The sequence below is a fragment of the Rhinatrema bivittatum genome, chromosome 2, assembly GCF_901001135.1.
Source record: "Rhinatrema bivittatum chromosome 2, aRhiBiv1.1, whole genome shotgun sequence".
Lineage (NCBI taxonomy): Eukaryota > Metazoa > Chordata > Amphibia > Gymnophiona > Rhinatrematidae > Rhinatrema > Rhinatrema bivittatum.
The window spans coordinates 646,741,658-646,758,595 of NC_042616.1; the positions used below are offsets into that span (position 1 = coordinate 646,741,658).

At 41.9% G+C, this 16,938-nt stretch overlaps 1 protein-coding gene across 1 annotated transcript in view; it reads left to right on the forward strand.

Annotated features, from left to right (window-relative positions):
- The window catches only part of RAB2A (RAB2A, member RAS oncogene family), a 232,645-nt gene that overhangs the window by 33,002 nt on the left and 182,705 nt on the right, over positions 1–16,938 (forward strand). Inside the window, exon 2 of the mRNA XM_029591354.1 lies at positions 2,796–2,867. Coding sequence (XP_029447214.1) covers positions 2,796–2,867 — 72 coding nt within the window. The remainder of the gene's footprint in view (positions 1–2,795; positions 2,868–16,938) is intronic.

A 16,938-nucleotide genomic window follows, 5' to 3' on the forward strand; every position in this document is an offset into this window, starting at 1 on the left:
AGAATGACTGTAATGTAACAATCTTGAAAACGTGAAGGGATCTGAATGCACTGTATTTAAGTCTTTTTAAGACTTGGCTCATGGGACATTTTGCGTGGACATTTCAGTATTGTAACTCTTTTGGGTTGCTCTGCAGCTTTTTGAGATGCAACCTTCAGAATTGGATCCACTACTTTTTAAATAAGATTTTGTCTATTTCTACAGCAGTTGGTTGAAGATTCATAGTATAATAGTTAAATTCTAAATATTTGTGGATATCCTGCTTAGATGGGTGTAGCTTGCTTGTTGCGGTTACTACCCCAAATCAAACCTGATTCTTCACTTAGAATACATATCCAGTGCAGCTCACTGCTTCAGTGGCAGGGGGAATGAAGAAAAGAGGATTTATATTCAAACAACCAACAAGGACTGAATTGCACAGGCTGGGTAAACAAGCAAGGGAGTAGCTTGCTTATTACGGTGGTTACTACCCCAAACCAATTAGTTGGATTCTTCACTTAGATGCAGCTCCAGCACTACTATCTACGATGACAGGGGTGGAAGGGAAATAGAACCAAAAAATTATTTAAAGGGACAAGAGTAACAGAAAAGTATGAAAAAAAAAGTTGAAAGCTTGCTGGGCAGACTGGATGGATCGTTTGGTCGTCTTCTACCATCATTTCTATGTTTCATTTCTATGTTTCTATGTCAGATGCTGTGTAAGTCCAGATTTATGGTTTCATTATTCTAATTGGAATTTTTTTTTTTCCTTGTTCCTTTGGGTCATGAAAGTGTTAGCCATATTGGAGCAGAAGAAAAAATGTCATCTTGGATTCTGGCACCTTTGAATCTCTGTGCTCTTGAAAGCTCATACAATATGCTTATCATTCTTCAGCAGCCTGACATGCAGAGTTTAAGTAGGAGAGTCTATGATTAGCTGAACTGACTTCTTTTCTGCCCAGTGAATAGGTGCAGGGACTTCAATTTCCAGAACTGACAAAATTCAGACTTCCAACTCTAATGGTTTGTGCTCACTCTCCAGGTCTTGCCTCTAGCTCAAAGAAAATTGCTTTTCATGGCATCTTTTATGTTAAGGAAAAACTGGTAAAAGGGAATGTTGAAAAGTGACCAATTAGGATTTAAAAACAATGAAAATAAGAGGGAGAAGCAAAGTATAAAACAGAACTAAAAATGAAGGGAACAGAAAAAAAGAGAAATTAGGATGGAGGAATGCTAAAATATGAACATGTAACATAGCATCATTAAATATGTCAGTGAATCAATATTTCCTAAGAAGTAGGCCTTCAGACCTGATTAGGTGTGCCACAGAAAAGTCACCACTGTCTGATGCTCAGATCTAGACCAGCACCTGGGCTCTACTCTCAGCAACCAGTCACAGTGGCTTTTGAGAACATGTGGATTCATGCATACCTCCTTCCTAACTACAGCATGGGCTACGAGGTGTGGTAATTAATAGGCAGCATACAGGGTATGGATAGCTGGGCTCCTCTATGTTCAGTACACAAAGTGCACACAATTCCTCCTCCTCTCTCCCATCCTGACCTTCCTCTTGAGTGAGACAAGGGGAATGTGCACTGAGCTCTGGATGTCACTCATTCTGATTATTGGGAGAAGCAGCAGTATTAGTGGAGTTCTGGCAGTCATATGCAGCAGCCAAGGTAACTAACCTATTGTGAGCACTTCCCACTGCAAGCATAAACACTAACAGTCAGCAAAGAGAAATTATTTTTATTAGTAATATATCTTACTGCAATTCAGAACTCCGTACAAGAGTAAGGTACATGCAGAGCTCATGGACCTGAAGCTGTACAATAGGTTATATATGTCACCATTTCCAAACCTGCACATAAATGGGTTACTTTCTTTTAAGGATAACATTTTTCAATTGGTTAGTACTTATCTTAGCTCATACTGTATATGCTAATAATACTGCAGTCTTGTAAGTCATAGTTTCTTATAACTTCAGCCCAGAAGATAGAAGCAAAACTTAATGCTGACTTTTGATATACGTTAGTATACCTTTGGTATATTTTAGCATTTCTACAGCCTTGGCTGATTCCACAAGTCTGATCAGTTTAATCTTATTATGCTGCTGTTATCTTTCTGCTTCTTCACCACTGTGAATTATCATCATGTTGCATTTTGCTGGTTATGTGTGGGACTTTTCTATGCAGCTTAAAATCTTTGTTCAGTTGTGATTTATTGATGAGCACTTGCATTTGGTTTTCTGAAATAGTTTCATATACCTTGAACTGTTAGTTATAGAATGGTCTGTTTGTGAAACAGTAACACTTCAAGAAAGCACCACTTATGTTAAATACTGTCTCAGTTTTGGAGTGAAGACTCTCTTGTTCTGGCTATCAAGACATCTTATGACTGGTTTTGAATAAAGGATTATGTTTTATTTTTAAATAAAGTATGAAGTAGATTATTGTCACATTGCACTGGTTGTGGCTTATTTCTGTATATCTGGCTCTCTGACTTCTTGGTTTGCAACGTCCGTTTCCCAGCACCGGCCGCAAAGTTTTTTTTCATATGTGAGCTTGCTGAGTCCAAGTTAAAAGATGCAGGAGGTAATCTGATCTTTTTAACTGTTTCCATTAATTTCCATTTGATACGGTCCTGGCATAGCAGTCTGATCACTTGCCATCACAGAGGGCAGAAAAGGGCCTAGAGAGTAAAGAATTTTCTGCAATTTTGATTCATATTAGATTTTTTTTAATACTTTTTAAATATTGTTAAAGATTTGACATCAGCTTTAAAAGTCTTTTCTTTTTTTTTTTCTTTTTTTTCAGGTGTTGGAAAATCATGCTTATTGTTACAGTTTACAGACAAGCGGTTTCAGCCAGTGCATGACCTTACTATTGGTAAGTTCTTCATGTTAAGCATCTTACTTAAAGCTGACAAGACTGTTGTTAGTGGTAAAAGGGTCACAAAAGAGAATTCACTGGTGTAATTCACAAAGTCGCAATATTGTATGAGATGGAGTAGAGATTAGCCAATACATCTCAGTGCAGTACAGGTAGGAGCTGCTTATGGAATTCCTAGATAACAGATCTAAAACCACAGAACAAGCAAATTTTCAGAGAAAATAAAAATGACTATTTGAGGTGGTAGTGTCAAGGGGGTGCTATTTACTGTTGAATTTGTAAAAGTATTCCTGTTAACTTTAACTGGCATACTGTATCACCTGGACCCCAAAGTGTAATTACAACCTTGTTTCAAAAGTCTTTTCTCCATGGGCAAGCAGGATGGCAGTCCTCACATGTGAGTGGCATGGAAATTTGATTTCAAAACTTCTAGAAACTTTGAGCATTCCCTTCTGGGTATGTGCAGCCCTAGCCACCTCCCAGGCAGGGAACCTTTGTCTCGTTTATTCCACAGAGCCTGCAAGTCACGGTTCTTTGTTTTTCTTGCAGGGCCTTGTGGGTTTTTCTCCCTTCAATAATTTTTAGGTAGGCTTGCTTTGTGTTTTATTTATTTTTTGTTACCTTTTTTATTTTTGTCTTTTATTTATTTTTTGTTACCTTTTTTATTTTTGTCTATCGCATGGCATGCTGGCTGGGTGCTAGCACAGCCTAGTCAAGGAATTTTCCTTTGCATGTTCTTTGCTCTAGTCTAATGCCTTATGGAGCCTGTGTTTTTCAGGACCCTTGCATGATCTGGCTGGGCCTCTTACTCTAGGTCATTCAGAGACTTGCCTGGGTACAGACCATGCTATCTCTAGCAGCTGCACCCCCACCCCTCATGAGGCTCCCTCCATTATTAGACTAGCATTCCAGATGGGAGCTTCGGGAGGCTTAGTCTGACTGATGGGCATCGAAGGAGGCCTCTATCAAGGGATCCAGGAGGACACTACCAGTGCATTGATGACATCAATTTCCCCGACCCATGTACCAGGTTTGGAATTGGACTGGAGCATTCCCATGGGGAGGAGAGCTCATCCTTCTCACAATCCTGGGAACCATACTAGTCTCCATGATCCCAAGTTATCCAGGTGGTAAATGATGTGGCCTCCCTGCCTGTCTGTCAGCCTATCCTGGCAAGACTGTCTTCAAGAAGAAGCTGAGAAGCCTGAGCAGGGGAGCACTCAGAAGTGTTGACACACCAATGGTGCCATGCCCCGAAGACATAGGATGCCTGTGTATATCCAAGTGACATTGCACCAAGAGAATTAGATGCTGATGGAATTGGCGCTGTTGGCCAACATGAGAATTTGTGTTGGATGCCATCGAACACCAAAATTGACATAGGGTGCTAATAGGCACTGATGGGATTGGTGATAGACAAAATTGGCACCAAAGCAATCAATGCTGAGTAGAGCGACATTGACTAAATCCAAATACTAGGTACTGTGACGTCTATGCAAATGCTAGCAAAATTTGTCATCTGGTACCACTAACAGCATCGGGTGCTGCTGTGGTGTGGGTGATAAGATGTGCTATCGCATAGGCATCAATATAGATGGCTGCGCTGAGGGGCCCACAATGCCAGCTCATCAGAGCCTGGTGCAGTGATGCCAGTGTTGGGTCAAAGGATGCCACTGTAATGATGGAGAATGATTCCAGGTGCCACATTGTCGGCACTGCTGTATGATTGCAAATCATCAGGTGCTGAGCACTGCTGAGTGACAGTGACCATTGAATGCCAATGCACATAAAATTATTGGAAAGCATTAGCCTCCAGTGCACAGAGTTATTTCTCGGGCATGACGGCAGACATTCATCCAAGCTCCCTAGGTAGATGGAGTGAGGTCCTGCGCACTCTTGGTTGGACCATCCAATTTGGATGTGTTCTCGGGAGTAGGGCTGTGAATCAGAGCCCTGATTCACCTCTTCTACAAGGAGTGGAAAGGTCTCCAGATGGCTTGTGACCTGGATTCCCTGTTACTGGGAAGTTAGATTATCCCAACTTCTCTGAAGTGTAACATTCCTTTCTGAGGGCTGTGCCAGATAGCACAATCTACGATCAGTCAGGGAGTTGGTGGAGCCAAGTGGTGGGGGTTAAAAGTGAAAGAGCATAGAAGATTACAACAGGAATAACCCAAATTCCCCAAACGAAATAATGATTCCTGACTACAAAGTGTTAAATATAAGTAGCTAGCTATATTATTTACAAAGATATAATATAACAAAAGCAGGTACTTAAAGAATGCCTGTAGGTATACACAAATTATATAAGCAATGCAGCAGAGTAAATATTCCCCCAGCTAAAAGGGATAAAAATATATACAAATAGCCTAGTAAAAGTGTGTCATTTTCGTGAGAGAATGTCGTCCTTGTTCTCCAGATGAGTGACTCAATCATGGTCTCAGTGGGAGGACTGGACAGTACTGGAGATTCACTATTGAGTGCAATGATCTGACCTGGTCGGGCTCAGCCCTCTGGCACATGCATACAAGCTAGTCTAGTTTCCTATATTTCTCTTTGAAGCTTGTGGTTAGTTTCCTGCCTTTGAAGATTTCTACTCTGCACCTGCATCTAAATGTCAAGTGCATCAGACTATCACTACATGCTTGCTACGTGTCTCTGTAATGAAGTCTGAGTTCTTTTTACTGACATGTTCAGCCATTTTCCAGTCATTGACTTCTAATCATGCTTTCACACAATGGGGCTATTTGTCTCTAATGTGTACATTTAGAAAACATCATGTCCACTGTCTCCTAATGTATTACACAGGGTCAGTTAGACCCATAGTGTGGATACTGGTAAACTCCTTTGATGGCAGAGGTGATTAAGTGTTAAGGTCACCACCTTTCTGTTCCTTTGCCCCTATAGCCCCCATTATCTAGAGCAGTGGTCATCAACCTTTTTCCCTTCATGACACACCTAACAGACCACACTCACATATGTGACACACTGTTCATTACAATTCACGGCGGAAAAAAAAACATAAAATAAAGGCCCAGTATTATTTTTATTGTTAAGAATGACACAAGTGAAAGAAACACATATTCTGTCTGAACTGAAATTGCATAAATAGTAAACATCCCATACCAAAACAGCAACAATTTCCAGTACTCAAACAGTAAACACCTTACCTAAGAAAAGGCAACACTGAAAATATTACACCAGGTCTTAAGACACCAATACACCTCCTATTAGGAAAATGGAACAAGCCAGGCTACTATAGAGCCCTACACAGAAACTACATGCCTGCAGAAAACCTCACCTGAATCACATGTGCTGACCCTCACCTAACAAAGAATAAAGAGACCAAAACGCATAACTAGAAGCATGCAGAAAAAAATGAATTGGAAACTGCAACAAGCCAGGGGCTCTATATGCAGTGTAACAAAGGAAAAAGAGAAACATCACCAGTCCTTATAAAACAAGAAATATAAAATCAATAGCAGCAAAACCATACTAACATAAAGAACAGATTATTTTGAAACAGCTGATGAATGGAATATCCAATAATTTTAAAAACTCATTTCAAACATTTCTAGATACCCATAAAATATTTCAAAATAAACACAAAGGCCCAATAATGAAAAATAAGGATACAACAAATGTTTTGCTCTGCATACCTGGGAACGTTTGATATCCAGGTGTCCTGAGATTGTTTTGAATTAGCAGGAGAAGGGATGGTTTGCTTGCAACTTTCTGCTCTATCTCTCTCTCACAGTGGCTCTCAATCGCTCATATATACACATGTTTTTTCTCTCACTTATGTAGGCTCTTAATTACACATGCTGTGTCTTTTCACGCTTACACATACAGGCTTTCAGTCACACATATTTATGCTGTCTTTTTCTCTCATACACAGACTTTCATTCACATGCTTACATACGTCCTCTTTCTCTCATTTACACACAGGCTCTCAATCATATACTCACATGCTCCCTCACCTAAACCAGCTCTCAATCACACAGACACACATGCTCTCTCTTACTTATATACATACAGGCTCTTAATCATACATACACATGATCTCAATCACACACGTATACTCTTTCACACAAACAGGTTTTCAATCACAAACTTACACATACAGGTTCTCAGTCATACACTTCCATTCATGCTATCTCTCATACACACACACTCTTTCACATATAAGGCTCTCAATCATTCACATACATGCTGTCTCACTCATACACACACACAGCACCTCAAACACATATGCTTGACCATTCACTCACTCTTCTCCCCCCCCCCCCCCCCCCCCCCCCCCCCCCCCCCCCCCCACTGAGCTAGCGACAGCAGCAGCCTCCTCCACTTCCAACCCTAAAGGCAATAGCAACCTCCTTCACTTTCAGCCCTCATGAAGAAAGGAATAACATTGGCTGCGGGGGTTGACGCTGTTCCTCATTTTTCTCCGAGCCATGCTGCTCATTCTTCAGGCTGCACCCCTCTTCTCTTCTTCGGGCTGATGCTGCCCGCACTATCGTGGTCTCTTCTTCCTGCGCACGCACCCGCTGCTCACCACTTCCTCTTCCGGGCCACGGGGGAAGGGGGGGGAGGCGGGAAGAAGAGGGCATGCCGGTGCCACTGACTCCAGCTGTCCTGCTGCTTTCTGCCTGGGTGGAGGACCTATTAGGGGAGCAACTGGATCAGTGGGGGACCGGGAAATGTAGTGAGACACCAGTTGAGAACCGCTGATCTAGAGTGAGGTTTAGAAGTAGGGCGCTATAGTGAGGAGAAATGATCTTCCTTTAATCTCTCCATCTATCAGCAGCTTGTTCCTCACTCTCATCAGAGTGGAATCCCTAAGAACTACAGTATAGCCCAGACAGGATGCGAGAGGTCCGCCACCTTCGCACCAGGTAGGGATGTTACCAGGCGATCCTCAAGCCCAGCAGCCACCTGGCTGTCTAGATTCCTAATAATCGAATCACCAACTATAACGGCTGACCTAACCCTTCCCTCCTGGGCAGTTGCCCTGGGAGACACATCCTTGGTGCAAGAGGACAGTGCATCACCTGGAGAGCATGTCCTTGCTACAAAATCCTTTCCTGCTGCAGCAGGTTGATGCTCTCTGATCATGAGACCTTCTTCCTCCAAGATAGCACCAGGGTTGCCAGTCTGAAGTTGGGATTTGGCTACTATGTCCCTGAAGGTCTCATCTATATACCTCTCTATCTGCCTCAGCTCTTCCAGGTCTGCCGCTCTAGCCTTCAGAGTTCAGACTCGTTCTCTGAGAGACAGGAGCGCTTTGCATCGGATGCACACGTCAAACTTCTCACCGGCAGGTAAAAAATCATACATCTGACGCTCGATGCAAAAGTCTAGGAAGCCCCCCTTTTGCTGCTGGACTGCTGCCTTCATCTCAAATTTGTTCAGTTCCTAGTTAAGTTTTAGGTTGCTATGGGAGTAGGACTGCGTACAATTAGGGTCCTTTACATGTTTTAGTGTATTCACTATATGTCTGGTAGTGGCCTACAGGGGAATGATCAAACTCTCAATAAGGTGTGGGGAATTCGTGAAGTTAAAAGGCTGACTTTTTGTGTGTGTGTGTGAAAGTAGCACTTGACTATAAATTAAAGGATGAGCTAGGGTTTGGTGGGAGGGGTGGGAAATACAAACACACTAACTTCTGTTTATTAGCTGTGTCTTACTGACTATTAAAAGCACAAACACACTAAATAATATACCCCAATAGTTTACTTCTCCCCAATACTTTAGTAAATTTGGCTTGGGAAAATTTTTTTTAATTCCTTGCAGTCACCAGCAAGATGATCCTCTTCTCTCTCTGCTCCCCGGGGTCAGGGTGAATTTTCCAGATTTTTATAGGTACCACCTGGCTTTCATCTTGCAACAAGGGTATTTTTGGTTATCTTCCTTTTTCTCCCAATCCTGTAACCCTCATTGGCTTTTCAGGTCGAACCCACTTCCTCTTGAGGCTGTAATTGAAATGGCTCCTATTAGATGTATTAAGTCACTCTTTATTTATTCCACTCACAAAGCTTTTATGGAATTTGATCATTCCCTCCCGTTCTCTCAATTGCATTGGGGAGTTTCCTTATTAGCGCCTATATGGTCTCATCCTAAAATTGTAATTGATAAGATGCTTCTTAATTGAAGCATCTTATGTGGGTTGTGGCTTCTCAAACAGCTGTGGCAAGATGGTGATATAGTCCCCCTTTTCTGAGCTTTGTCACTCTTATTCCCTTCCTTGTCAGTTTTATGCCTGGCTTCAATTGTGCAATTGTCTAAGTGTTAACTTAATGTCTCATTTTTCTTTGGATGCTCAACCCTTGCTGTTAACTTTGTCAGGGGACTTGTTCCCCTCTTCAGGTTTCTTCCGTATCTGGTGTTAACTAGTTCCTTTCATTCAGGGATCATAGTCTATTGTGGAACACATTTTCCCCCATATAAACCTCTTGGAGCTGTGACCCATTCCGATTTGCACTAGAGAGATTCTCAGTTTCATGCAAAGAATGGGATGGTTTTCCAAACAGATATTCAAATGAAAATCTATGAAAGTAAGTGAAGAGGCATAGAGTCCATGACCCTCTGCCAAGAATCTCAGCAGATTAGGTGTGAGCTGTTGGTCACAAGGCCTCCCTTCATGAACAAACTTTCCCAGCATCTGACTCATTAGTGGATCATGTTCACAGGATCTTTCAGTTTAACAGATTAACTGTCCTTTTTGGGCCCTTGTCCTTAGTTCTTTTTGCGTTTAAGCATCAAGAAGGCTGAATAGCTTCCATCCAACAGAGTGAATAGAGATACGCTCTGGCCCCTTTTTGGCTAACATGGAAGGCTGCTGTTTGTATTTTCCACAACTGCAGGAGCGGCAAAAATCCTTCAGAAAGTTTTGTTTGGACTAGCTTTTCCTCCTTATAGCATGAGTCAGTATATTTTTGCTTTCTTTATCCTCATACCTCTTTGGGTAATCTGTCCTGATTCCTCAGAGTTGAGCACTCATTCATGCCACAGGGGAAAGGTCATCTATACCTTATAAGCCTTCCCTCACTTAAGCTGATAGTAAGGGAGTTCAATGCTTGATGATTTCATCTCTTTATTGTTCAAAGTGGGCCATAGCATCTTCTACTTGACCAGGAGGCCATACCACACATAGGAATACAGATTTAGACAAATATTTTCATCCAGATAGGTGGGCATTCTGTTTCCCTTCACTTGAACTTCCTCTTTTGCCAGCAGTTCAGTGCCTCCTCATGAGGCTGGCGCATTACTGCTGCTGCAGCTTGCTCCCACAGCTTACTTCCACATACAGACAATAGAGCTCTCACTTCATTCTTGGATATCATTTATTTATGGAGGTTTTGCTAGCACTTAAAACCTCCAGTTTCAAGACCTCCTGTCTTGTGCAACCTCAGTTGAGCTGCTAAAGTTGGCTTCGTGAAGTATCTTACCTAGAAAGGTGGTGGTCATAGTCGCCATCTCTTTGACTAGACGAGTCAGCGACTGCAGTCCTTTCATAACAGAAGCATGCACTACATCCATTTTCAATTTCTCCTCAAATGGTCTCTCTTTCACCAAAATCATGCCATGTGCACTGAGGACAGAAGATCCTTCATTTGTTCTTTTGTAAGAGGGCCATCCCATATTACTGGAAGAGAGCTCTACCACACTGTCAGTCTTCTGAGCTATCTGTTCTACGAATCCATTGGTCTGTGGATAGTAGTGGCCATTTGTTCCTTGTCTAGCTGGCTAGCGGGCTGTTATTGCATAGTGCTGTGCATTTCACAGCCTTCCCATTACAGACTTTGTCAAGACTCATAAGTCAGAACCATAAGTTTTCGTTGCTCTCCTGAGAGTTATCTCTATAGTAGTCATCTGTAAAGCTATGACTTGGTCGTCAGGCTGTCCAGAGAATAATGGAACATACAAATATGGAAGGCAAGTAGTTTGGCATAGTAATCTACTCCATAGTGGGGTCTGGGTTGTTTTCCAGTAAGTGCTGTGTTACAACCCTCAGCTTGAGATTCCACATGTTTCATGGCCTTGCCTGTCGACTAAGAAGGCAATTTTGCATACCATAAACCAGTGGTTCCCATCCCTGTCCTGGGGACCCCCCCCCCCAGCCAGTCAGGTTTTCAGGATATCCACAATGAATATGCATGAGAGAAAATTTGCATGCACTGCCTCCATAACATGCACATTTTCTCTCATGCATATTCATTGTGGATATCCTGAAAACCCTACAGGCTGGGGGGGGGGGTCCCCAGGACAGGATTGGGAGCCACTGCCATAAACGGTGTTCATAGACAGTAGGATGAATTAGTCATGATACCCACTCATCTCCCTGGAGAGTTTACTGCCTAGCTAGATTTAGCTCTAATATAGACTCTCAAGGCAATGCACATACAGGAACTTCTGCATATGCTCGGTAGCAAAGGTTCTACTGTGCTAAAGTGATGGGTCAGTTTAGAGCAACTGAATGGCATCACCCATGTGTCTTGGCTAATTTATCCTGTTGTCTATGGAGAGCACCATTTACGGTAAGCAAACTTGCATTTTTCACAGTATGGTGATTCAGTAGGCCCACTCCATGTTTCTTCTGAAAGTGGTGTCCGAGTTCCATGTTTGTTTGATTTGTTTGTTTTTATATACTGACCTTCATTGGGGTATATCACATCTGTTTACATTATAACTTGTGGGATAATATAACTAAGCTATTGTGCTTACTACATTGTTTCGAAGACCTCAGGCCTTCTGGGGACAGGGAAATATCTATGGTACTTGTATTTAATCTATTTTGAAGTACTGAAAAATGGAATATAAAGTCAAATTAAAAATAAATGTGCACAAAGGAGAACAGACTCTGTTGTCCTTGGACTGTAAGAGATACCTGGCTTACTACATAAGAACTCCACCTCACAATCAAGCTTCTCAGCTGTTTGTCCTTTGATCTCAATAGACTAGGAAGGACGGTTGCCAAATTAGCTGTTTGGCTAGCGAATTATATTGTGCACTGTTATATCCTAGCTGGCTGTGAATTACAGATTGTCAAGTGAGAGCCATGGTGATGTCACTGCCTCATCTCTGGGCCATATATGGAAGACCTGTGCAAAGCTGCTTACTTGTATATCTATACACACTTTTAAGTCCCATTACTACTTTGGACAGAGTGTCCCAAAGAAACAGTAAATTTGGACCAGCAGGTCCGCACAGCCTGTGCACTCACTCCCACCTGGTGGTGCTAGGTTGTTTTTCAGTAAGTGCTTCCACAGTGCAACTCTCAACTTGGGACTCTACATGTAATGACTAATTCATGCCTGTTTGGAGAAAGCAAGTTTGCTTATGTGAAATCGGGATTTTCCATGGGCAGCAGGATGAATTGGCCATTCTTAATACTCTCCCACTTCTCTGGGGAGTCAACTACTTCCCTAAAACTTGAGCTCTGGAAGAGACTGAGGTGCTCACAAAGCAGTGTACATGCGGGATCTACCAAACATGCTTAGTAAAATCTTTACAGAGCTCTGACAGCTGGGTCCGTGTCAGCTCTCTTGGATGACAGTTACTCATGTATAAAGGCTAATTCATCCTGTTGTCTACTGAGAACCCTGTTTACATATAAGCAAACTTGCTTTCCAGTAGAAGTGTTTACTTTCAGCTAAATGTTTTCACTCATTGTCTGGCATACAGTACACTTACTGGATAGTGAATTGTATTTATTTTTAAATTTAATCCAGCAAAAAAAACAAAAAACAAACCTTTGAACATGTCACAAGCACTAATGGTCTCCCTCTTTTTTTTTTTTTTTTTACTGTGGTGGGTTCTCCTATGGAGTACTTTCACGGAAACCTCTATACACTTCAAAGCATTGTGTTCTGAAATCCAGTTTAGATGCATTGTTCTTCTGCAGGACTGTCTCTTCTCCTTTCTATCCTTTGGTTTGCTGGGTTAGCACAGACACCTTTTTTCTCTTCTCAATATGAAATACCATGTCTGCACCAGATTAATTTGATTGGATACATCTGTATAACAAGAATCAAATTGCTGTGTGGTTTCCAGATACCTTCTGACAGCCCAGGATTGGAACTCAAAATCCAGAAACAGGATGCTTTCTTTTCTTCTGAATTCCTTGGAGTAAGAAATATCATCCGCAACTTACGGAATCTCCGTCTGATCCTCATATTTAGAACATTAAAGTAATATAGAAATAAAAAAATAAAATTGACTTGTTTTCCCCTGACTGACTGCAGAAAAGAGTGGAAAACCTATAGACCAGTTGCTCCCCTGCACACAATAGCTCCTGTGCTTATTTGTTTGGATATCCTCATAGGTGCAGTCCACTAGAACACACACTAAAAGGGGTGCTCTTACAAATGGATCATACCACCTTCTCTGCTTCAAAGTATGTCCTTTTACTAATGCAACACATTTGCTAAGTAAGGAATCATAAGGGGTCTTTACATCGACAGGATCTCTCTAAATTCTTCTGTTGCCCTTGTGGTCATGCATGGGATTCTGATGTTACGTCTCACATGGCTCTTATTGCCTGAGTGAAAAAACGTCAACAATGAGAGACTTTCCCCTTCTAAGATGAGTGAAGGTTGTCAACTTTCCTGCAGAAAGTTTTCTGGACCCAGTTTTGGGATACAGACATGGTACCCTGATGGGTTGTCCTCCCAGCCTTGTAAGTACATTTCTATTTATAATATTTATTGTAAGTGTTTTGCCATTTGTAGGAGGCCACTGTATAGTGGATGTTTCCTATCTGTACAAGGACATTTTAATCGCTTAGAGTAATGTTATGATTTAGCATATTATATTTCTTTTATGCATTGTTTTTCAGTCTGAGAGAGCAGCCACCACTCTTCTTGATATTTTGAGAAGATCCTTGCAGCCTCCTTCCAGGCTACTTAGGGAAGAGAATGTGGATGGGAGGCTGCCTTGTTAACTAAAGCAGGACCCAGCTAGGTACTTCAATGGGGCCACCTGGTGAGTATTTTTCATTTGTTTAGCATGATTGCATGACATTCTGTGTGGTCCCTTTTTATTTTGGATCAACAAAAAGATATTGTAATGTGAGCATTTCAGACTCCATAGGTCCTTGTTTTCAGATAATATGGGATGGCATTGTTTTACAGGGCATCATCGTTTACTTGTTTCATGCATTTCCAGCAATAAGAGTTCAAAGTGTATAAATAAGGACTTATGTTGCAGTGCAGTCTTTGAATATGCAGTTTTTGCAAGAAGAGAACAGGAGTCTCTCTGTTAGCACATGAAAAGTAGGATCCTAAGCGCAGATCTACAAATAACTATGCACAGTATTTGGGGGTGTGATTTAACAGTAGGGGAGTAACATATATGCTTATGTGTACACATGGAGCTTGACAGAGATAAGACAAATGGGTAAACGAGGAGTTCAGAATTTGGCAAAGGGAGTACAGGGGTCTAATGTTGCAGTACAGTCTTAAGTTTTCAGTAGTTTGGAAAATGTAGCAAATAGTACCACCAAAGAGAGAGCAGGATTTTAAGTGCACACCAGCAGCTACACGTTGTAATTAGGGGTGTCTCTTACAGTATGGAGGGGTAGCATATATAGTAAAGTCAGTAGAAAAAGACCAAATGGTCCATCCAATCTATCCAGCAAGCTTCCCTTGGCAGCAACTGCCACTATGTGCAGGTTACTCCCAAGTGTTTGCCAAGGGCAGTAACTACTCCATGCAGGTTACCCCCATGTCTTATATTAAGGTTAGTAATACTTACAAGCAAAAACCAAGCATCTATCAAATCCATAACAAAATTGCTCCACACTTTTACGTGGTGAGCAGCCTTCCTGATAATTCAGATAACGCTGCTTAAACATTCTAAACTTTATCAGCTTATTAGTACCCCAGACCATAAAATTCGGGGTCCAGCATTGGCTGTTTTCAGAATCCAGTGCCCTTTTTTCACTGCCCCACTGTCAAAAGTGGAGAGCGATGTTGCAGTTGTGTCAAAATCAAGACTAATTGCTTAAGAGTACTAAATCCCCATGCCTTCTGGTTAAGGGTATTAACTGCCGCTCATGCAGGTTATCCTCATGCAAGCTTTTCTTCATTATTGTCAAACATTTAGGGATCCATAGTGTTTTTTCCATGCCCTTTTGAATTAGTTTACTGTTTTCATCCTCACTACCTCTTCCAGAAGGGCATTCCAGGCATCCACCACCCTTTCCATGAAAAAAATATTTCCTTATATTGGTTGAATCTTCTCCCCTGGATTTTCATTTCATGACCCCTAGTTAAACTATTTGTTTTCCAATGGAAAAGGTTCAAAGTTTCAGATATCTGAAGGTCTGTATCATGTCCCCCCTGCATTTCCTTTCGGAGGCTATGTTACTTCACAAAATTGGAGTTGGGGGGGGGGGGGGTAAGGGCCATCTAGAAAGGGTGCTGGAAGTCTTGGGATGGACAAAGATTTGGAGAACCCGAGGGATGACTGGCGTAGTTTGGTAGCTATCTGGATTTAATGGCAGTCACTCTTGAATGGTGCCTGGAAGATGCAGTAGTCATTTGAGGGGAGAGGAGAGTGAGAGAGAGAAAACTGAACTTTCCTAACATGGAACATGAGAAAGTAGAACTACTAATAAAGAGAAAAGTAGATGGAAGATGGATGGTGGTATGGCTGAGGAGCGGGAAAAGTGCCAGGAAAGGAGCAAATTGGCAGGCTCAGTTAAGAGGAATAGTACCCCTACTTCTTTCAACTTCAATCCCTGAGTGAAATGGAGGAGTGAACAGAGATAGAGGGGGTTAATTGACATAAAAACTGAGCAAAATAAGCAGTAAATACTGCAGAATAAAAAAGTGTGGGTTTTTTTCTTGTTAGGTTTGTCTGGTGCCAGCCAGATTTTTCTTTTTCACTCAACGCACAGTTATGCTCTGGAATTTGTTGCCAGAGAATGTGGTTAGTGTAGTTGGGTTTAAAAAAGGTTTGGATAAATTCTTGGAGGAGAAGTCCACCAACTACTATTAATGAAGTTGACTTAGGGAATGGCCTCTTATTACTGGCATCAGTAGCATGGGATCTTCTTAGTGTTTGGGTAATTGCCAGGTTCTTGTGGCCTGGTTTTGGCCTCTGTTGGAAACAGCATGCTGGGCTTGATGGACCCTTGGTCTGATCCAGTATGGCAACTTATGAGGGTGTGAGTGGCTTGTTGTGGGTGTAAAGCTGATTGGAAGAGCCATGTTTTTAATAGCTTTCTGAAGGCAAGCAGGTCAGGGAGTTGTCTGACATTCAGTGGCAGTATGTTCCAAAGGTGTGGAACAGCACCTTGGAAAGTCCTCTTTGTGCTTACAAGGATAGGTCCTTGAGGGTGAGGACTGCTGGCAGGATTGTGACAGTGAGCAGAGGCAGCAAGATGGCAGCTGGATGGTGAGATGGTTGCTTAGTGGTAGTTTACCTGTGAGGGCTTTGTAGGATAGAGTTAGGATTTTAAATTTAGTTTGGCATAAAATAGGTAGACAGTGGAGGGCCTTTAGTGTGTAGGTGTGACTTTTGTCAAATTTTGTTTTACTCAACACCCGAGCTGCAGTATTTTGTACCAGTTGGCAATCACTGGTTCTGTTTGAGGGGCATTCCATTGTTAAGTGAATTGCAGTAGTCCAGGCCGGGAGATCAGAGACCTGAGTGATTGCTGCAAAAGCTGAGTCATCGAGACACATGCTATTTACTGTTGTGCAGAAACCCTTGCTTTCCCTGTTAACTCATTTTCCTTTCCTTTGGTGTAAGATGTGATGTGATTGGTCATGTCATTTCTGATTTCTGTTTTTCTGTTTTTTTCTTGTGCTCTTCTTTCTCTGTTACTGCTTTGAATGCTCTGTATCTGTCTGCTTTCTCTTTGCTGTGCATGTGATGGTGAAGATGTCATTGTGGTTTCAGGTAGAGTTTAAGGAGGATTTAAGCACCTTTTTTCTTTGTATCTCTTGGTTTATAGCTTCATCGTGACATTCTGGAGAAAAGGGAGGAGCAGGAACCCTTGAAGTATCAGTGACAACAAAACCTACACAAGGCCAGCCCATATACCACTGTACCACTAAGT